General features: G+C 60.3%; 1 protein-coding gene across 1 annotated transcript in view; it reads left to right on the forward strand.

Moving 5' to 3' along the window:
- Positions 1-13212, forward strand: part of ZFHX2 (zinc finger homeobox 2) — a 29045-nt gene that overhangs the window by 13756 nt on the left and 2077 nt on the right. The window contains exons 2-9 of the mRNA XM_081831833.1: positions 1660-3753; positions 3944-4461; positions 5058-5298; positions 6817-6891; positions 7296-7354; positions 8992-9192; positions 9608-9731; positions 9907-13205. Of these exons, the coding sequence (XP_081687959.1) occupies positions 1710-3753; positions 3944-4461; positions 5058-5298; positions 6817-6891; positions 7296-7354; positions 8992-9192; positions 9608-9731; positions 9907-13205 (6561 nt within the window). The 5' untranslated portion in view covers positions 1660-1709. The remainder of the gene's footprint in view (positions 1-1659; positions 3754-3943; positions 4462-5057; positions 5299-6816; positions 6892-7295; positions 7355-8991; positions 9193-9607; positions 9732-9906; positions 13206-13212) is intronic.

Raw genomic sequence — 13212 nt, forward strand, 5'->3', positions numbered from 1 at the left:
CATTCAACAGATAATGTATTGACTATGTGGCAGGCATCTTTCTTGGTGCCAATGATAGAGTAATAAATAAAGCAGAGTTCCTGCTCCCCTGGAACTTACCTTCTAGAAGGGAGAAATAAGTAAACCAGGAAATAACGGGTAGTGCTAAATCTCTGAAGAAGGTAACCCCCAGGGCATGTTAGCCTCCGTAGGGCGGGAAGGCCTGTTGGAAGAGGGGATATGGAAGCAGAGACCTGAATGAGACGGAGCCGCTAAGCAGAGGTCTAGGGAAGAGTCTTCCTGTCAGACTGAGTAAGCTGTTTAGCTTAGGCAAGGCCCTAAGGTGGGAATGAACTTGGCGTGTTTGAGGAACAGAAAGGCCAGTGGGCCTCTGCTAGCCAGCCAGGCAGGGTGGAGGGTTTTAAGGTGTGTCAGAAGTAGGTAGGCACCAGATCAGATAGATCCTTTTGTAGATCAGGGACGGAGTTTGGATCTTATTCACAGTGCAGTGAGAAATCATGGATGGGTTCTAAGCAGAATATAGTACAATTTACGTTTTAAAAGATGCTTCTTTATGATACCTGAAATGTGCTTTAAAACAATATAGGAAAAGGGGAAGCGGGTGAGGATATGGATGGAACAAGACCGGCCAAGCTGTCCCTGTCAGGTGGCTTTTGAAGCTGAGTAATGAGTATGAAAGGGTTCCTGATATTATTTGGTCTACTTTTATATAGGTAGGTCTGGCATTTTTCTTTTCTTTTTTTTTTTAAGATTTTATTTATTTGAGAGAGAGAGTGAGAGAGAAAGCACGAAGAGGGGGAAGGGTCAGAGGGAGAAGCAGACGCCCCGCTGAGCCGAGAGCCTGAGGCCGGGACTTGATCCGGAGACTTGGGATCATGACCTGAGCCGAAGGCAGATGCCTAACCGATGAGCCACCCAGGCGCCCTGGCATTTTTCCTAATTGAGAATTAAGTGAAAGATCATTCTGGCTGCTGGAAGGAAGGAGACTGGGTTGTAGGGGCCGTAGTGGGAGCAGAGGCCACCATGGGGTCCATTGCCCTGGTTCAGGAAGGGCAGTGGCTGGGGCCACCCAGGTGCTAGTGGAGACGACGCTGGTGGGGGACAGGACAGGTGTCTGAGAGGTTGCTGTCCAGTTGCATATGGGTGGGGGCAAGAGGAACCTTTTAGGTTTTTATTGATTTTTTTTTTAAAGATTGTATTTATTTATTTGAGAGAGAGAGATTGAGAGAATGAGTGGGAGGAGGGGCAGAGGGAGAAGCAGACCCCCAGCAGAGCAGGGAGCCTGACCTGGGGCTCGATCCCAGGCCCCTGAGATCATGACCTGAGCTGAAGGCAGACGCTTAACCAACTGAGCCACCCAGGCGTCCACCTTTTAGCCTTTTAGCCTAAGCAGCCAGATCAATGGAGGTACCAATTTTGGAGATAGGAAAGATGGGAGGAACAAGTTCAGGGGAGAAATACAGAGTTCTGATTTTGGACATGTTAAGTTTGAAGACTTAGTACTAAGGTGAAGCTTCACGTTGGCAAGCGGGTACCTGAGTCTGGTGCTCGGGGAAGAAGAGAGTGGGGCTGGAGTATCTGGAGGGTTGACTGCCTGGCTGGTTGTCTCTCCTGCCACCTCACGGCCCCCCTCTCTCTCCACGTTCCCCCCCCACCCAGGGTTACTGGCTGTCACGCTGAAATGAACCCCCGGCACTCCTCCGTCTGCCATGGCTACCCTTAACGCATCCTCTACCACTGGCACCACCCCCACCCCTGGGCACGATGCCCCGTCCCCGCCTCCGGACACCTCCTTCCCCAGCACCCCTGCTGATCCTGTCACCAAAGATCCCCCTGCTGCCCCCTCCAGCTCTGAGAGCATGAGGCCCTCAGAGCCAGGGGGACAGGCCCTGGAGTCGGGCTGTGGCCTCGTCCCACCAAAGGAGACTGGGGAGCCCCGAGAAGAGCCTGGCTGTGGTGGCTTCTCACCAAAGGACCTAGGAGTGCAAGAGGACAAGGAGCAGGAGGAAGAAGGAGGAGGGCTCCCTCCCGTGGACCTAAGCAACCATTTATTCTTCACAGCTGGTGGCGAGGCCTACCTCGTGGCCAAGCTGTCCCTGTCAGGTGGCAGTGAACTCCTGTTACCAAAGGGCTTCCCCTGGGGCGAGGTAGGGATCAAGGAAGAGCCCAGCCTGCCCCTCCTTGCCCACCCGCCCCCTGCACTCCTCACTGCCCTTCACATCCAACATGGCTTTGACCCAATCCAAGGCTTTAGCTCTTCTGACCAAATTCTGTCCCATGATACCTCAGCGCCATCTCCGGCCACCTGTGAGGGAAGGGATGGAGCCTTCTGGAGCTACCAGCTGGCTCCAAACCCCCCCGGAGATCCCAAAGATGGCCCTACGGGGAGCCGGGGAGGAGACCACAGGGCACTCTTCTGGCTTTGTGTCCTGTGCCGCCTGGGTTTCAGCAGGCTCCAGGCTTTCGTGGGTCACACACAGTCTCATGGGGTGAAGCTAACCCCTGCTCACCACCTGGGCCTGCCCGGTAACCCAGCTGTCCTCCAGGCGGGAGATGAGGGCTGCAGGGCCCTCCTAAGCTTTCTGGAACCAAAACCAGCTGCTCGGCCCCCTTTAGAAGCCCCCCTTGACAATAGCAGCACGGTGGGCACGGAGGCGAATGCAGCCCAGCCCGAGGATGGCCCCCCTGAGGCAGAAGCCCAGGCTCCTGTCCTGCCTGCGGAAGTCACGCCCCTCAGCCCGCCCTCCCCGCCCACACCCCCCGCCACCTGGGACCCCAGCCCAACCGAAGCCAAAGAATCGCCGATGGCAGCAGGTGAGGCGGGGCCGGATTGCTTCCCCGAGGGGCAAGAAGAGGATGGAGGGCTCTGCCCTCCCCTCAACCAAAGCTCACCCGCCTCCAAGGAGGGGGGCACTCTCCCTGCCCCAGTCGGCTCCCCCGAAGACCCCAGCGACCCACCGCAGCCCTACCGCCTCGCCGAAGACTATAGCCCGGCCCCTGCGGCCTTCCAGGGCCTCAGCCTGTCCAGCCACATGTCTCTGTTACACTCTCGCAACTCCTGCAAGACGCTCAAGTGTCCCAAGTGCAACTGGCACTACAAGTACCAGCAGACCCTGGACGTGCACATGCGGGAAAAGCACCCCGAGAGCAACAGCCACTGCGGCTACTGCAGCGCGGGGGGCGCCCACCCCCGCCTGGCCCGGGGCGAGAGCTACAGCTGCGGCTACAAGCCCTACCGCTGCGACGTGTGCAACTACTCCACCACCACCAAGGGCAACCTCAGCATCCACACGCAGTCGGACAAGCACCTGGCCAACCTGCAGGGCTTCCAGGCGGGCCCCGGCGGCCGGGGCAGTTCCCCGGAGGCGTCCCTCCCGCCCTCTGCCGGGGACAAGGAGCCCAAGACCAAATCGTCCTGGCAGTGCAAGGTGTGCAGCTATGAGACCAACATCTCCCGCAACCTGCGCATCCACATGACCTCCGAGAAGCACATGCAGAATGTCCTCATGCTGCACCAGGGGCTGCCGCTGGGCCTGCCCCCCGGGCTGGTGGGGCCAGGCCCCCCGCCCCCGGCAGGAGCTGCCCCCGCCACCCCCCCTGAACTCTTCCAGTACTTCGGGCCGCAGGCCCTAGGGCAGCCTCAGGCTCCCTTGCCTGGCCCCGGGCTGAGGCCGGACAAGCCCCTGGAAGCCCAGCTGCTTCTCAACGGCTTCCACCACCTCGGAGCACCTGCTCGCAAGTTCCCCGCAGCCGGTAAGCAGCCCGGGCTCTGCACCTGCTTCCCCTCCTCCCTTCCCCGGGCCCAAACTCAAGTCCCTGCTTCCTCCCAAGGGCCGCCCCCCCCCCCTCACTCAGTAACCCCAGCTCCCTCCCTCAGCACTGTCCTCATTTGCCCACCCGCCCCTTTCCTTCCCTGGGCCACTCATCTGTGTCTGTCGCCCAGCCCCTGGCAGCCTCTCACCGGACACCCACCTGCCTCCGAGTCAGCTCCTGGGCTCCTTGTCCGACAGCCTGCCCACCTCACCGCCCCCAGATGACAGCCCGTCCCTGAAGGTGTTCCGCTGCCTGGTGTGCCAGGCCTTCAGCACGGACAGCCTGGAGCTGCTGCTCTACCACTGCAGCGTGGGCCGAAGCCTCCCGGAGGCCGAGTGGAAGGAGGTGGCCGGGGACACCCACCGCTGCAAGCTCTGCTGCTATGGCACCCAGCTCAAGGCCAACTTTCAGCTCCACCTCAAGACCGACAAACATGCTCAGAAGTACCAGCTGGCCGCCCACCTGAGGGAGGGGGGCGGGGCCATGGGCTCTCCGTCCCCGGGGCCCCTGGGAGACGGGGCCCCTTACGGCTCCATGCCCCCGCTGCACCTGCGCTGCAACATCTGCGACTTCGAGTCCAACAGCAAGGAGAAGATGCAGCTGCACGCCCGGGGTGCAGCCCATGAAGACAACAGCCAGATCTATAAGGTGAGAGTGGGCCAGGGAGGGTCTGGCACTTGAGGGGCCCCGACACAGAGGCCCTGGGGAGAGAGAAGAGTTGAAGGGCATGGGGGTGGACCGAGGAGACCCCCACAAGTGGGAGAGCGATGGGAAAACCCAGGGTGGCAGGCTTGGATAAAATGGCAAGTATGTACCAGAATCATCAACTTTTCGGAGACGGTTGTGGAGAGGAGACCAAAGGATGGTACTCAGAGAAAATGAATCCAGTACTTTATTCAGTTTTTCTGGTGTTTGGGACTAGAGCGGGGGGTGGGGAGGGGAGGGGGAGGGGGGTGTCTGTCTGCTCAGGCCATCTTGTCACCAGCTCAAGAGGATGGAAGCAGATTCCATTCACCTACCAGGAGGGAGGCCAGGATTGGTAGGAGGAAGAGAAGGAGATGGGGGAGAAAAAGCACGAATATCCAGGTGGCCAGAGGAGGGAAAAGGGCGTGCTCAAGCGGGCAGAAGGGATGGGCGGGAGGGGCTGCTGCTGGTCAGGCTCCCCCTGGGGAGGCGGAGGGGGCCCCAGAGATCTAGAGGGGCCTGTCCCTTCTGGCCTGAGCAGCCTCTTTCCGCGCTTCCAGTTTCTGCTGGAGATGGAGGGGGCCGCGGCCGGGGCCGAGCTGGGGCTCTTCCGCTGCCTGCTGTGTGCGTGGGAGACCCCCTCCCGCCTGGCTGTGCTGCAGCACCTGCGCACGCCGGCTCACCGCGACGCCCAGGCCCAGCGGCGCCTGCAGCTGCTGCACAGCGGCCCCGCGGCCGAGGAAGGGCTCTCGGCCCTGCAGAGCATCCTGAGCTTCAGCCACGGGCAGCTCCGGACTCCCGGTGAGGAAGACGGGGCTGGGCGGCGGCGCGCGGCGGGAGCTGGGGCTGGGGAGAAGGGCATGCCAGTGAGGAGAACCGGGTCTGGGGCCAGTTGAGAGCAAGTGGAAAGGAGCCAGCCGTGAAGGGCTGATAAAACCGGACTTGGGGAGCAGTGGGGCGGCCCAGTGAAGGGGGAAGCAGGAGGCTCGTGGGAGGGAGGAGGCAGAGAAGGGCAGGGCTTTGCTGGGTGGAGGGCAGAGAACGGGAAGGGAGGGGAGGAGGAATCACCCAGCGATTCCGAATGGTGACCAGTGTCCCAGCAACGCTAGGTGCCGGGGGGCGGCAGGAGCTGGTCAGGAAGGAGAGAGGAAGTAGAAAAACAGAAGAATGGGATGCACTTCGTGCTGGGCCAGGGCGTGAAGGAAGGAGATGGGAGCTGGGGGCCTGGCCCGAAGGCAGCAGGGAGAGGAAGCCCTTGACGAGCTCCCCAGCCTCTTCCTGTCTCCTAGGAGGTCTTCAGCCTGAAGGCTGGGCTTAGGGTCCCCCTTAGGCAGCTGAGGTTGTACCAGCAGAGACCGGGAACAGCCAGCCAGGCGCCACTGATCCAGAGGGTGCAGGAGAAGAGCCTGGAAGGGGCTGTCAGAGGTGGGCACAGGCATCCGGGCTTTGTAGGGGCCGGCGGCAGCAGGCGAGGGTGAGGGTGCGGGCAGCAGGAACCAGGAACAGGCAGCATTGACTGGTGCTAATTGAATTGCCAATATGCTGGCTGGAGTTAAGTGCTGGAGGGGCCCAGATCAATAGCTAATGATCCTGGCGCAGGGCTGAATGGAGTTAAGGAACTTTAACACTTTAATTAGGCTGCCACCGAAAATAAATTCCTACACATCTGTCAATTCTTACTTGAGTGGTAATCTCCTCTCCCAGCTAGACCTGCCGCCTCCTGTTCGCCGCACCTGCTTCCATTCGGCCTCACCTTCCTTCTCCAGTGCCCCTCCCTTTTTGTTTCTGGGCTCCCTGCTTCCAGGACCAGTCAAGATGGGGAGCCGACTTGGGCCCCATCTCTGCTGCCTACGGCCAGACTTGTTTCCTCATCTTGAAATGACGGGGGCTGGGCTCACAGACAGGATCTCTTAGGCCCTCCTAGCTCTAACCCTGCCACTTCTCCTTCATCCTCTCTTTTTGGCAGCTTTTTGTCCTCTCCAGCCTGTTGGCTCATCCATCCATCTTCTCCTTCTCCTGGCTGCTTGTCCTACTTCCACTGCCCTATGTACTCCCTTTCCTGATGTTTCACTCTTTTTTTTTTTTTTTTAAGATTTTATTTATTTATTTGACAGAGTGAGACACAGCGAGAGAGGGAACCAAGGCAGGGGGAGTGGGAGAGGGAGAAGCAGGCTTCCCGCTGAGTGGGGCACCTGATGCGGGGCTCGATCCCAGGACCCTGGGATCATGACCTGAGACGAAGGCAGACGCTTAACAACTGAGCCACCCAGGCACCCCGATGCTTCACTCTTAAGCTGACTCTCCCCTCCTCCTACACAGGGAAGCCTCCTGTCACCCCCTTAGCTGAGCCGCCCACCCCTGAAAAAGATGCTCAGAACAAAACCGAACAATTGGGTGAGTTGCTCAACTGGTCCGTTTTCCCTCCACCCTGCCCCCTATTCCCCCCCCGCCCCATACAGTCTGAGAGGCACAGGGGACATGGCAGTAATCCAGATGCCTGGCAAGGCCTCCTGGGCACGGGGAGCCGAACTGATATAAGAAAGGACTCACCAGAGGGAAAGGAGGGAGGGCCCCAAAAAGCTCAAACCTGGCCATCCCGTTAACCTGGGGTTGGCCCCTCTGGGCCTCTTCTCCCTGTACTGAGTGTGGCGTTGTCCTTTCCTGCCTTTTCCCCTTTCCCCAGAGTCCAACACCTACCCTGGAAGCTCTCTGCTACAAATCAGGTCATCTTAAGGGCTGGGGGGTCTGGAAAGGAAGAGGGAGGGCTGTCAGATCTCTTTAATCTCCTCTCCTTTCAGCTTCTGAAGAGGCAGAGAACAAGACTGGCCCTCCAGGAGACAATGCCAACCAGACCACGGTCAGAACTGGGATAACTGGGAAAAGCTGGGGTCGGGGGTCTGGTGTTACTGAGATCTGTTCATATTCTAAAGCCTAAAATTCTCATTGGTAGAGCTTTACACACAGATTTCAGACTAAAGGTAGACCGAATTTTGGTCAGGCCTGTGACTTATCTCAGAACACCACACTGAGAAACGCCACCTAGGGCCAGTTATGTGTTCAGCACCACACAGGGGCTGGAGCACAGAGGGACAAGGGAGGGCAGGACTTGAGGGAGAAGGGGAGACAGAAGCAGTATTGAGGTAGGAAAGGCTGAAAGCAGGTGGAGGCAAGGCGGAAGACACAAGTGAAGAAATGAAAAGAGAAAGCCCAAACCACAAGACTAGCTGCTGCCCAGCTCTCTATTCCTGTCAGGAGCAGAAAGACTACTAGACTGGTCATCTCCAGCAGAAGGCCCTGAGCCTGCAGGGAAGCATCCAGGCACCTCCTTCCTGAGAGTAGAGGCCCCAGCCCAGATAGCAAACTCTGCAGCTCTCCAAGTCACCTGGCCTCGGGCCTTCAGCCTAGGCCAGGCAGGACCTGGGTGGTTTAGCTCTGTGGCTCTAAAATGTTATTCTGAGGGGACTCCCAGCCTGGGTCCTGAGGCACCACACTGCTCCTCACAGCTCTCCAAGTGGGACCTCAGCGCGCAGTATTACTGCATTCCCACAGATGACAGTGCTGGCCAGGCCCTCCTCCTTGCTCCTGTTCGCTCCTGCAGGCCCATTCCAGATGTCTGCTCCTAGGGCCGAGGGCATTAAAATGAGCATCTGGATGCCTTTCCTTTCGGGCCATTCCCTCCTCCCAGTTCTTGGGCTTGGACCAGTGGCACCAGCCGGCAGGAGAGGAAGTGAGCCAAGGAGAGAAACTGCAGGCTGGAGGTCAGGCAGTCAGGTGACTAAGGCGGAGACAGGTCCTTCCCTCGGCCCCATCCCTCTGGAGGTGTGGGCGGGAATGCGCCGGCAGAGCCAGGCCAGAATTTTCCTGGGCCGCTGGGGGAGCTGTGGTGTTTGTTTACATTAAGAAGAGGAGAAGGAAAAGAAAGTGGGAGCTGCTAAGCGTCTGGGAGAATGAGCCGGCTTCTGAGCAGACAGGTAGGGAGGGCCCCTCTTCAGGAGACACTCAGATTAGGGACCTCGGAGAGGCAGAGTGGGCAGGGATGAAGGAGCCTCTGGATCCAGATGTGCAGAGGGCAGGGGAGCCATTTCAGGGAGAAGACACCGGCAGGGTGGGGGTGGGTAAGAAAAGAAAACTCAATCTGGGGGAGGTAGGTACAAGGCCATACTGTTAGCTGGAGAAGTGAGCAAGGCAGAAGAGCTGGGAAAGACAGGCCAAGGAGAGACAGAGGCCAGAATGGAGGGAGAGGCCCGGACAAAGAAGGAATGCAAGGGCAAGTCTAGCCTAGGCCTTTGTCCCAATCTAAGGGAAACGAGGGAGGAGCCAGCTTCTTGCCTCTCGCTGGATCCCGCGTGATGCCTTGATGCCTTCGTTTGGGGCTCACTCCTCCTAAATTGGGCGTGGGGATCTTGCTGTGTTCACGCACACACAGGGCTGGGTGATGGTGGGCCCCCCTTCCCTGACACCTGCTCCACACACCCCACCCCCGTGTGCCCCCAGGTGTTTTGCTGTCCGTACTGCAGCTTCCTGAGCCCAGAGCCCGACCAGGTGAGGGCTCATGCGCTCTCCCAGCATGCAGTGCAGCCCAAGTACAGGTGCCCACTGTGCCAGGAGCAGCTGGTGGGCCGGCCTGCCCTGCACTTCCACCTCAGCCACCTGCACAATGTGGTGCCCGAGTGCGTGGAGAAGCTGCTGCTTGTGGTGAGTACTGGCTCAGGGAGGACCCAACCAGGAGGCCCCGTTCGGGCCGGGTAGGAGGGGAAGAAAAGGCAGGGGTGTCCAGGCAGGTGTGTGCGTGGCGGGGAGGGTGGTGGTGAGGAAGCAGCATTCCACAGGTTTGAGGGGGTTTTAGTGTTGGGGGGAAACTTAGAGCTTGCCTCTGCTCGCCGGTGAGGGAGCTCAGGGTTTCCTTCATTTCCATTAAGTCCAGACAAGAGCTGCTTAACAGCAGGCACAGGCTGCGGCACGGGAAGAGCAGAAGTGAGGGGGCGCGAGTCCAGGATGAGGGTGGAGGCTGGACAGGGGCTGGGCACAGGGCGGGAGCAGGTGCAAAGCCGGGCGTCAGGAGTAGGGGGGTGGCGGGGGTGGGCAGTCACTGGGCTCTCTTCCATTACAGGCCACAACTGTAGAGATGACCTTTACGACCAAAGTGCTGCCTGGGCCCACTCTGTGCCCGCTGGGGGATGCCCCAGAGCCCCCTGCTCCCCCAGAGCCTGTGCCCAGCAGAGAACAGGGAGCAGGTAAGAATGGGGACGGCACACCTGCCAATGTGGCAGGGAAAGGGGACCTGGGCTCCACATTCCAAGGAGGGTCTGAGGACACCCGAGGCAAGGACCAGTTGCCCTAGACATTGAGTGGGTGGGGTCTGACTTCAGACAAAGTTCCCGTCTCACGGCACCCTTCTCTCTCCCTCAGAAGGCCCTCATCTGACCCCTGAAGCCAGTCCTGATCCTCTTCCTGAGCCTCCCCCGCCCTCAGCCGAGGCCCCAGACAAGCCCCCGGGAAGCCCTGATCGATCCCCTTCTCCAGCCCCATCTCCAGCCCCTCGGCCTGATGGCCCAGTGGAAGAAGTGGCCCCTCCACCCACCGTGGCTGAGGAGGAAGAGGGCAGTGTCGGGGAGCCCCGCCCTGCAGAGCCCGCTCCAGCTGACTCTCGCCACCCTCTGACCTATCGGAAGACCACCAACTTTGCCCTGGACAAGTTTCTTGACCCTGCCCGGCCCTATAAGTGCACCGTGTGTAAGGAGTCCTTCACGCAGAAGAATATCCTCCTAGTCCATTACAACTCTGTTTCCCACCTGCACAAGATGAAGAAGGCTGCCATTGACCCATCCGGCCCTGCCCGAGGAGAGGCGAGTGCCGCGCCTCCCACTGTTGCCGCCACAGACAAGCCCTTCAAGTGCACGGTCTGCCGAGTCTCCTACAACCAGAGCTCCACCCTGGAGATCCACATGCGCTCAGTTCTGCACCAGACTCGATCTCGGGGGACCAAGACTGACGCCAAGGCTGAGGGGCCAGAGCGGGGCCAAGAAGAGCCCAAGGAGGGCGAGATGGAGGGGGAGGTGGGCACCGAGAAGAAGGGCCCTGACCCTGGTGGCTTCACCTCTGGGTTGCCCTTCCTGTCGCCTCCCCCACCTCCCTTGGACCTGCACCGCTTCCCAGCCCCCCTCTTCACCCCACCAGTCCTGCCCCCCTTCCCTCTGGTGCCCGAATCACTGCTTAAGCTCCAGCAGCAACAGCTGCTCCTGCCCTTCTACCTCCATGACCTCAAGGTGGGGCCCAAGCTGGCACTGGCTGGGCCTGCACCCCTACTAGCTGCCGCCCCTCCTCCCCCGCCCCTGCCACCCAAGGCTGAGCTGGCTGAGCGGGAGTGGGAGCGGCCCCCCACGGCAGAAGAGGGGAATGAGGCAGGACCCACCTCACCCCCCACCTCAGTGCCCAACGAAGCAGCCCGCACTGCAGCCAAAGCCCTTCTAGAAAACTTTGGCTTTGAGCTGGTGATCCAGTACAACGAAGGAAAGCAGGCTGTGCCCCCTCCCCCGGCCCCCCCCCCACCGGAGGCCCTGGGGGGTGGGGACAAGCTGGCCTGTGGGGCCTGTGGGAAACTCTTCTCCAATATGCTTATCCTCAAGACACACGAGGAGCACGTCCACCGCCGATTTCTGCCCTTTGAGGCCCTGAGCCGTTATGCTGCTCAGTTTCGAAAGAGCTACGACAGCCTATACCCACCCCCTGCAGAGCCCCCCAAACCTCCTGATGGGTCCCTGGATTCACCAGCTCCCCAACTGGGCCTTCCATTCCTGGTCCCAGAGCCTGAGGCAGGGGGGACCCGTCCCTCTGAGGAGTGTAGCCGGGCAGGACGCTGGCCCCCAGAGGAGGAAGAAGGCTCCAGAGGGAATCTGCCTCCCCTAGTGCCTGCAGGCCGCAGGTTCTCCAGAACTAAGTTCACAGAGTTCCAGACCCAAGCCCTGCAGTCTTTCTTTGAGACCAGTGCCTACCCCAAGGATGGAGAGGTGGAGCGGCTCGCAAGTCTCCTGGGCCTGGCTAGCCGTGTGGTGGTCGTGTGGTTCCAGAATGCCCGCCAGAAAGCACGCAAAAATGCCATCGAGGGTGGGCCTGTGCCGACCGGGGGAGGCAACGGGGGAGCCTCCGGCTGCAGGCGCTGCCATGTCACCTTCTCCTGTGTTTTCGAGTTGGTGCGGCACCTCAAGAAATGCTATGACGACCAGCCCCCTGAAGAGGAGGAGGAAGAGGCAGAGCGAGGGGAAGAGGAGGAAGAGGTAGAGGAGGAGGATGCAGAGGAGGAACAGAGCCTGGAACCCCCCGCAGGGCCTGAGGGTCCCTCACCAGAGCCCCTGGACAGGGAAGAGCTGAGCCAAGCAGAGGCAACAAAGCCAGGAGGCAAAGAACCTGAAGGGAGGACCCCTCCCTCACCTTCCCCGGTCCACACTTGTGACCAGTGCACCATGTCTTTCCCCAACCAAGACCTCCTGACCAGTCACCGGCGGCTACACTTCCTGCCGTCCGTGCAGCCCAGCGCGGCCCCGCACCTCCTGGATCTGCCCTTGCTGGTGTTTGGGGAGCGAAGCCCCCTGGTGGCAGGCACTCCACCGGCACCAGGGCCTCCCCTCAAACGGAAGCACGAGGAGGGCAGCCTGTCCCCGACAGGCAGTGAAGCGGGGGGGGGAGGGGAGGGCGAGCCCCCCCGGGACAAGCGCCTGCGCACCACCATCCTGCCGGAGCAGCTGGAAATCCTGTACCGCTGGTACATGCAAGACTCCAACCCGACGCGCAAGATGCTCGACTGCATCTCTGAGGAGGTGGGGCTCAAGAAGCGAGTGGTGCAGGTCTGGTTCCAGAACACCAGGGCCCGGGAGAGGAAAGGCCAATTTCGAAGCACCCCTGGGGCGGTGCCCAACCCAACATCCAAGCCCCCCATCACGTCTGCCCCTGCAGCCCTCCCCAAGTTCAACCTCTTGTTGGGCAAGGTAGATGATGGGACTGGGAGGGAGGCCTTAAAGCGGGAAGCACCTGCTTTTCCCTACCCCCCGGTTACCCCTGCCGCCGGGCCCCTCCCTTTTCTGCCACCTGGGAAAGAGGCCACCACCCCAACACCAGAGCCACCGCTACCTCTCCCACCTCCCCCTCCACCCAGTGAGGAAGAGGGTGCAGAGGAGCCGGCTAAAGCTTCTCCAGAGAGCGAGGCTTGCAGTCCATCTGCCGGGGATCTCAGCGATTCGTCTGCTTCCAGTCTGGCCGAACCAGAGTCCCCTGGGGCTGGAGGAAGCAGTGGAGGAACAGGAAGTGGGGCTGGGGTTCCAGATGGGATGGGGCAGCGGCGCTACAGGACCCAGATGAGCAGCCTGCAGTTGAAGATCATGAAAGCCTGCTACGAAGCCTACCGTACCCCAACCATGCAGGAGTGTGAGGTGCTGGGGGAGGAGATTGGGCTGCCCAAGAGAGTCATCCAGGTCTGGTTCCAGAATGCTCGTGCCAAGGAAAAGAAGGCCAAGCTGCAGGGGGCAGCGGTTGGCGGGGCTGGGGGCAGCAGTGAGGGCCCCTTGGGAGCCCAGCGCACTGACTGTCCCTACTGCGACGTCAAGTATGATTTCTATGTCTCCTGCCGAGGCCATCTCTTTTCACGCCAGCACCTGGCCAAACTCAAAGAGGCAGTCCGAGCCCAGCTGAAGAGTGAAAGCAAGTGCTACGACTTGGCCCCAG

The sequence above is a fragment of the Leptonychotes weddellii genome, chromosome 9, assembly GCF_054177405.1.
Source record: "Leptonychotes weddellii isolate Sample4059 chromosome 9, ASM5417740v2, whole genome shotgun sequence".
NCBI classification, from domain to species: Eukaryota; Metazoa; Chordata; class Mammalia; order Carnivora; family Phocidae; genus Leptonychotes; species Leptonychotes weddellii.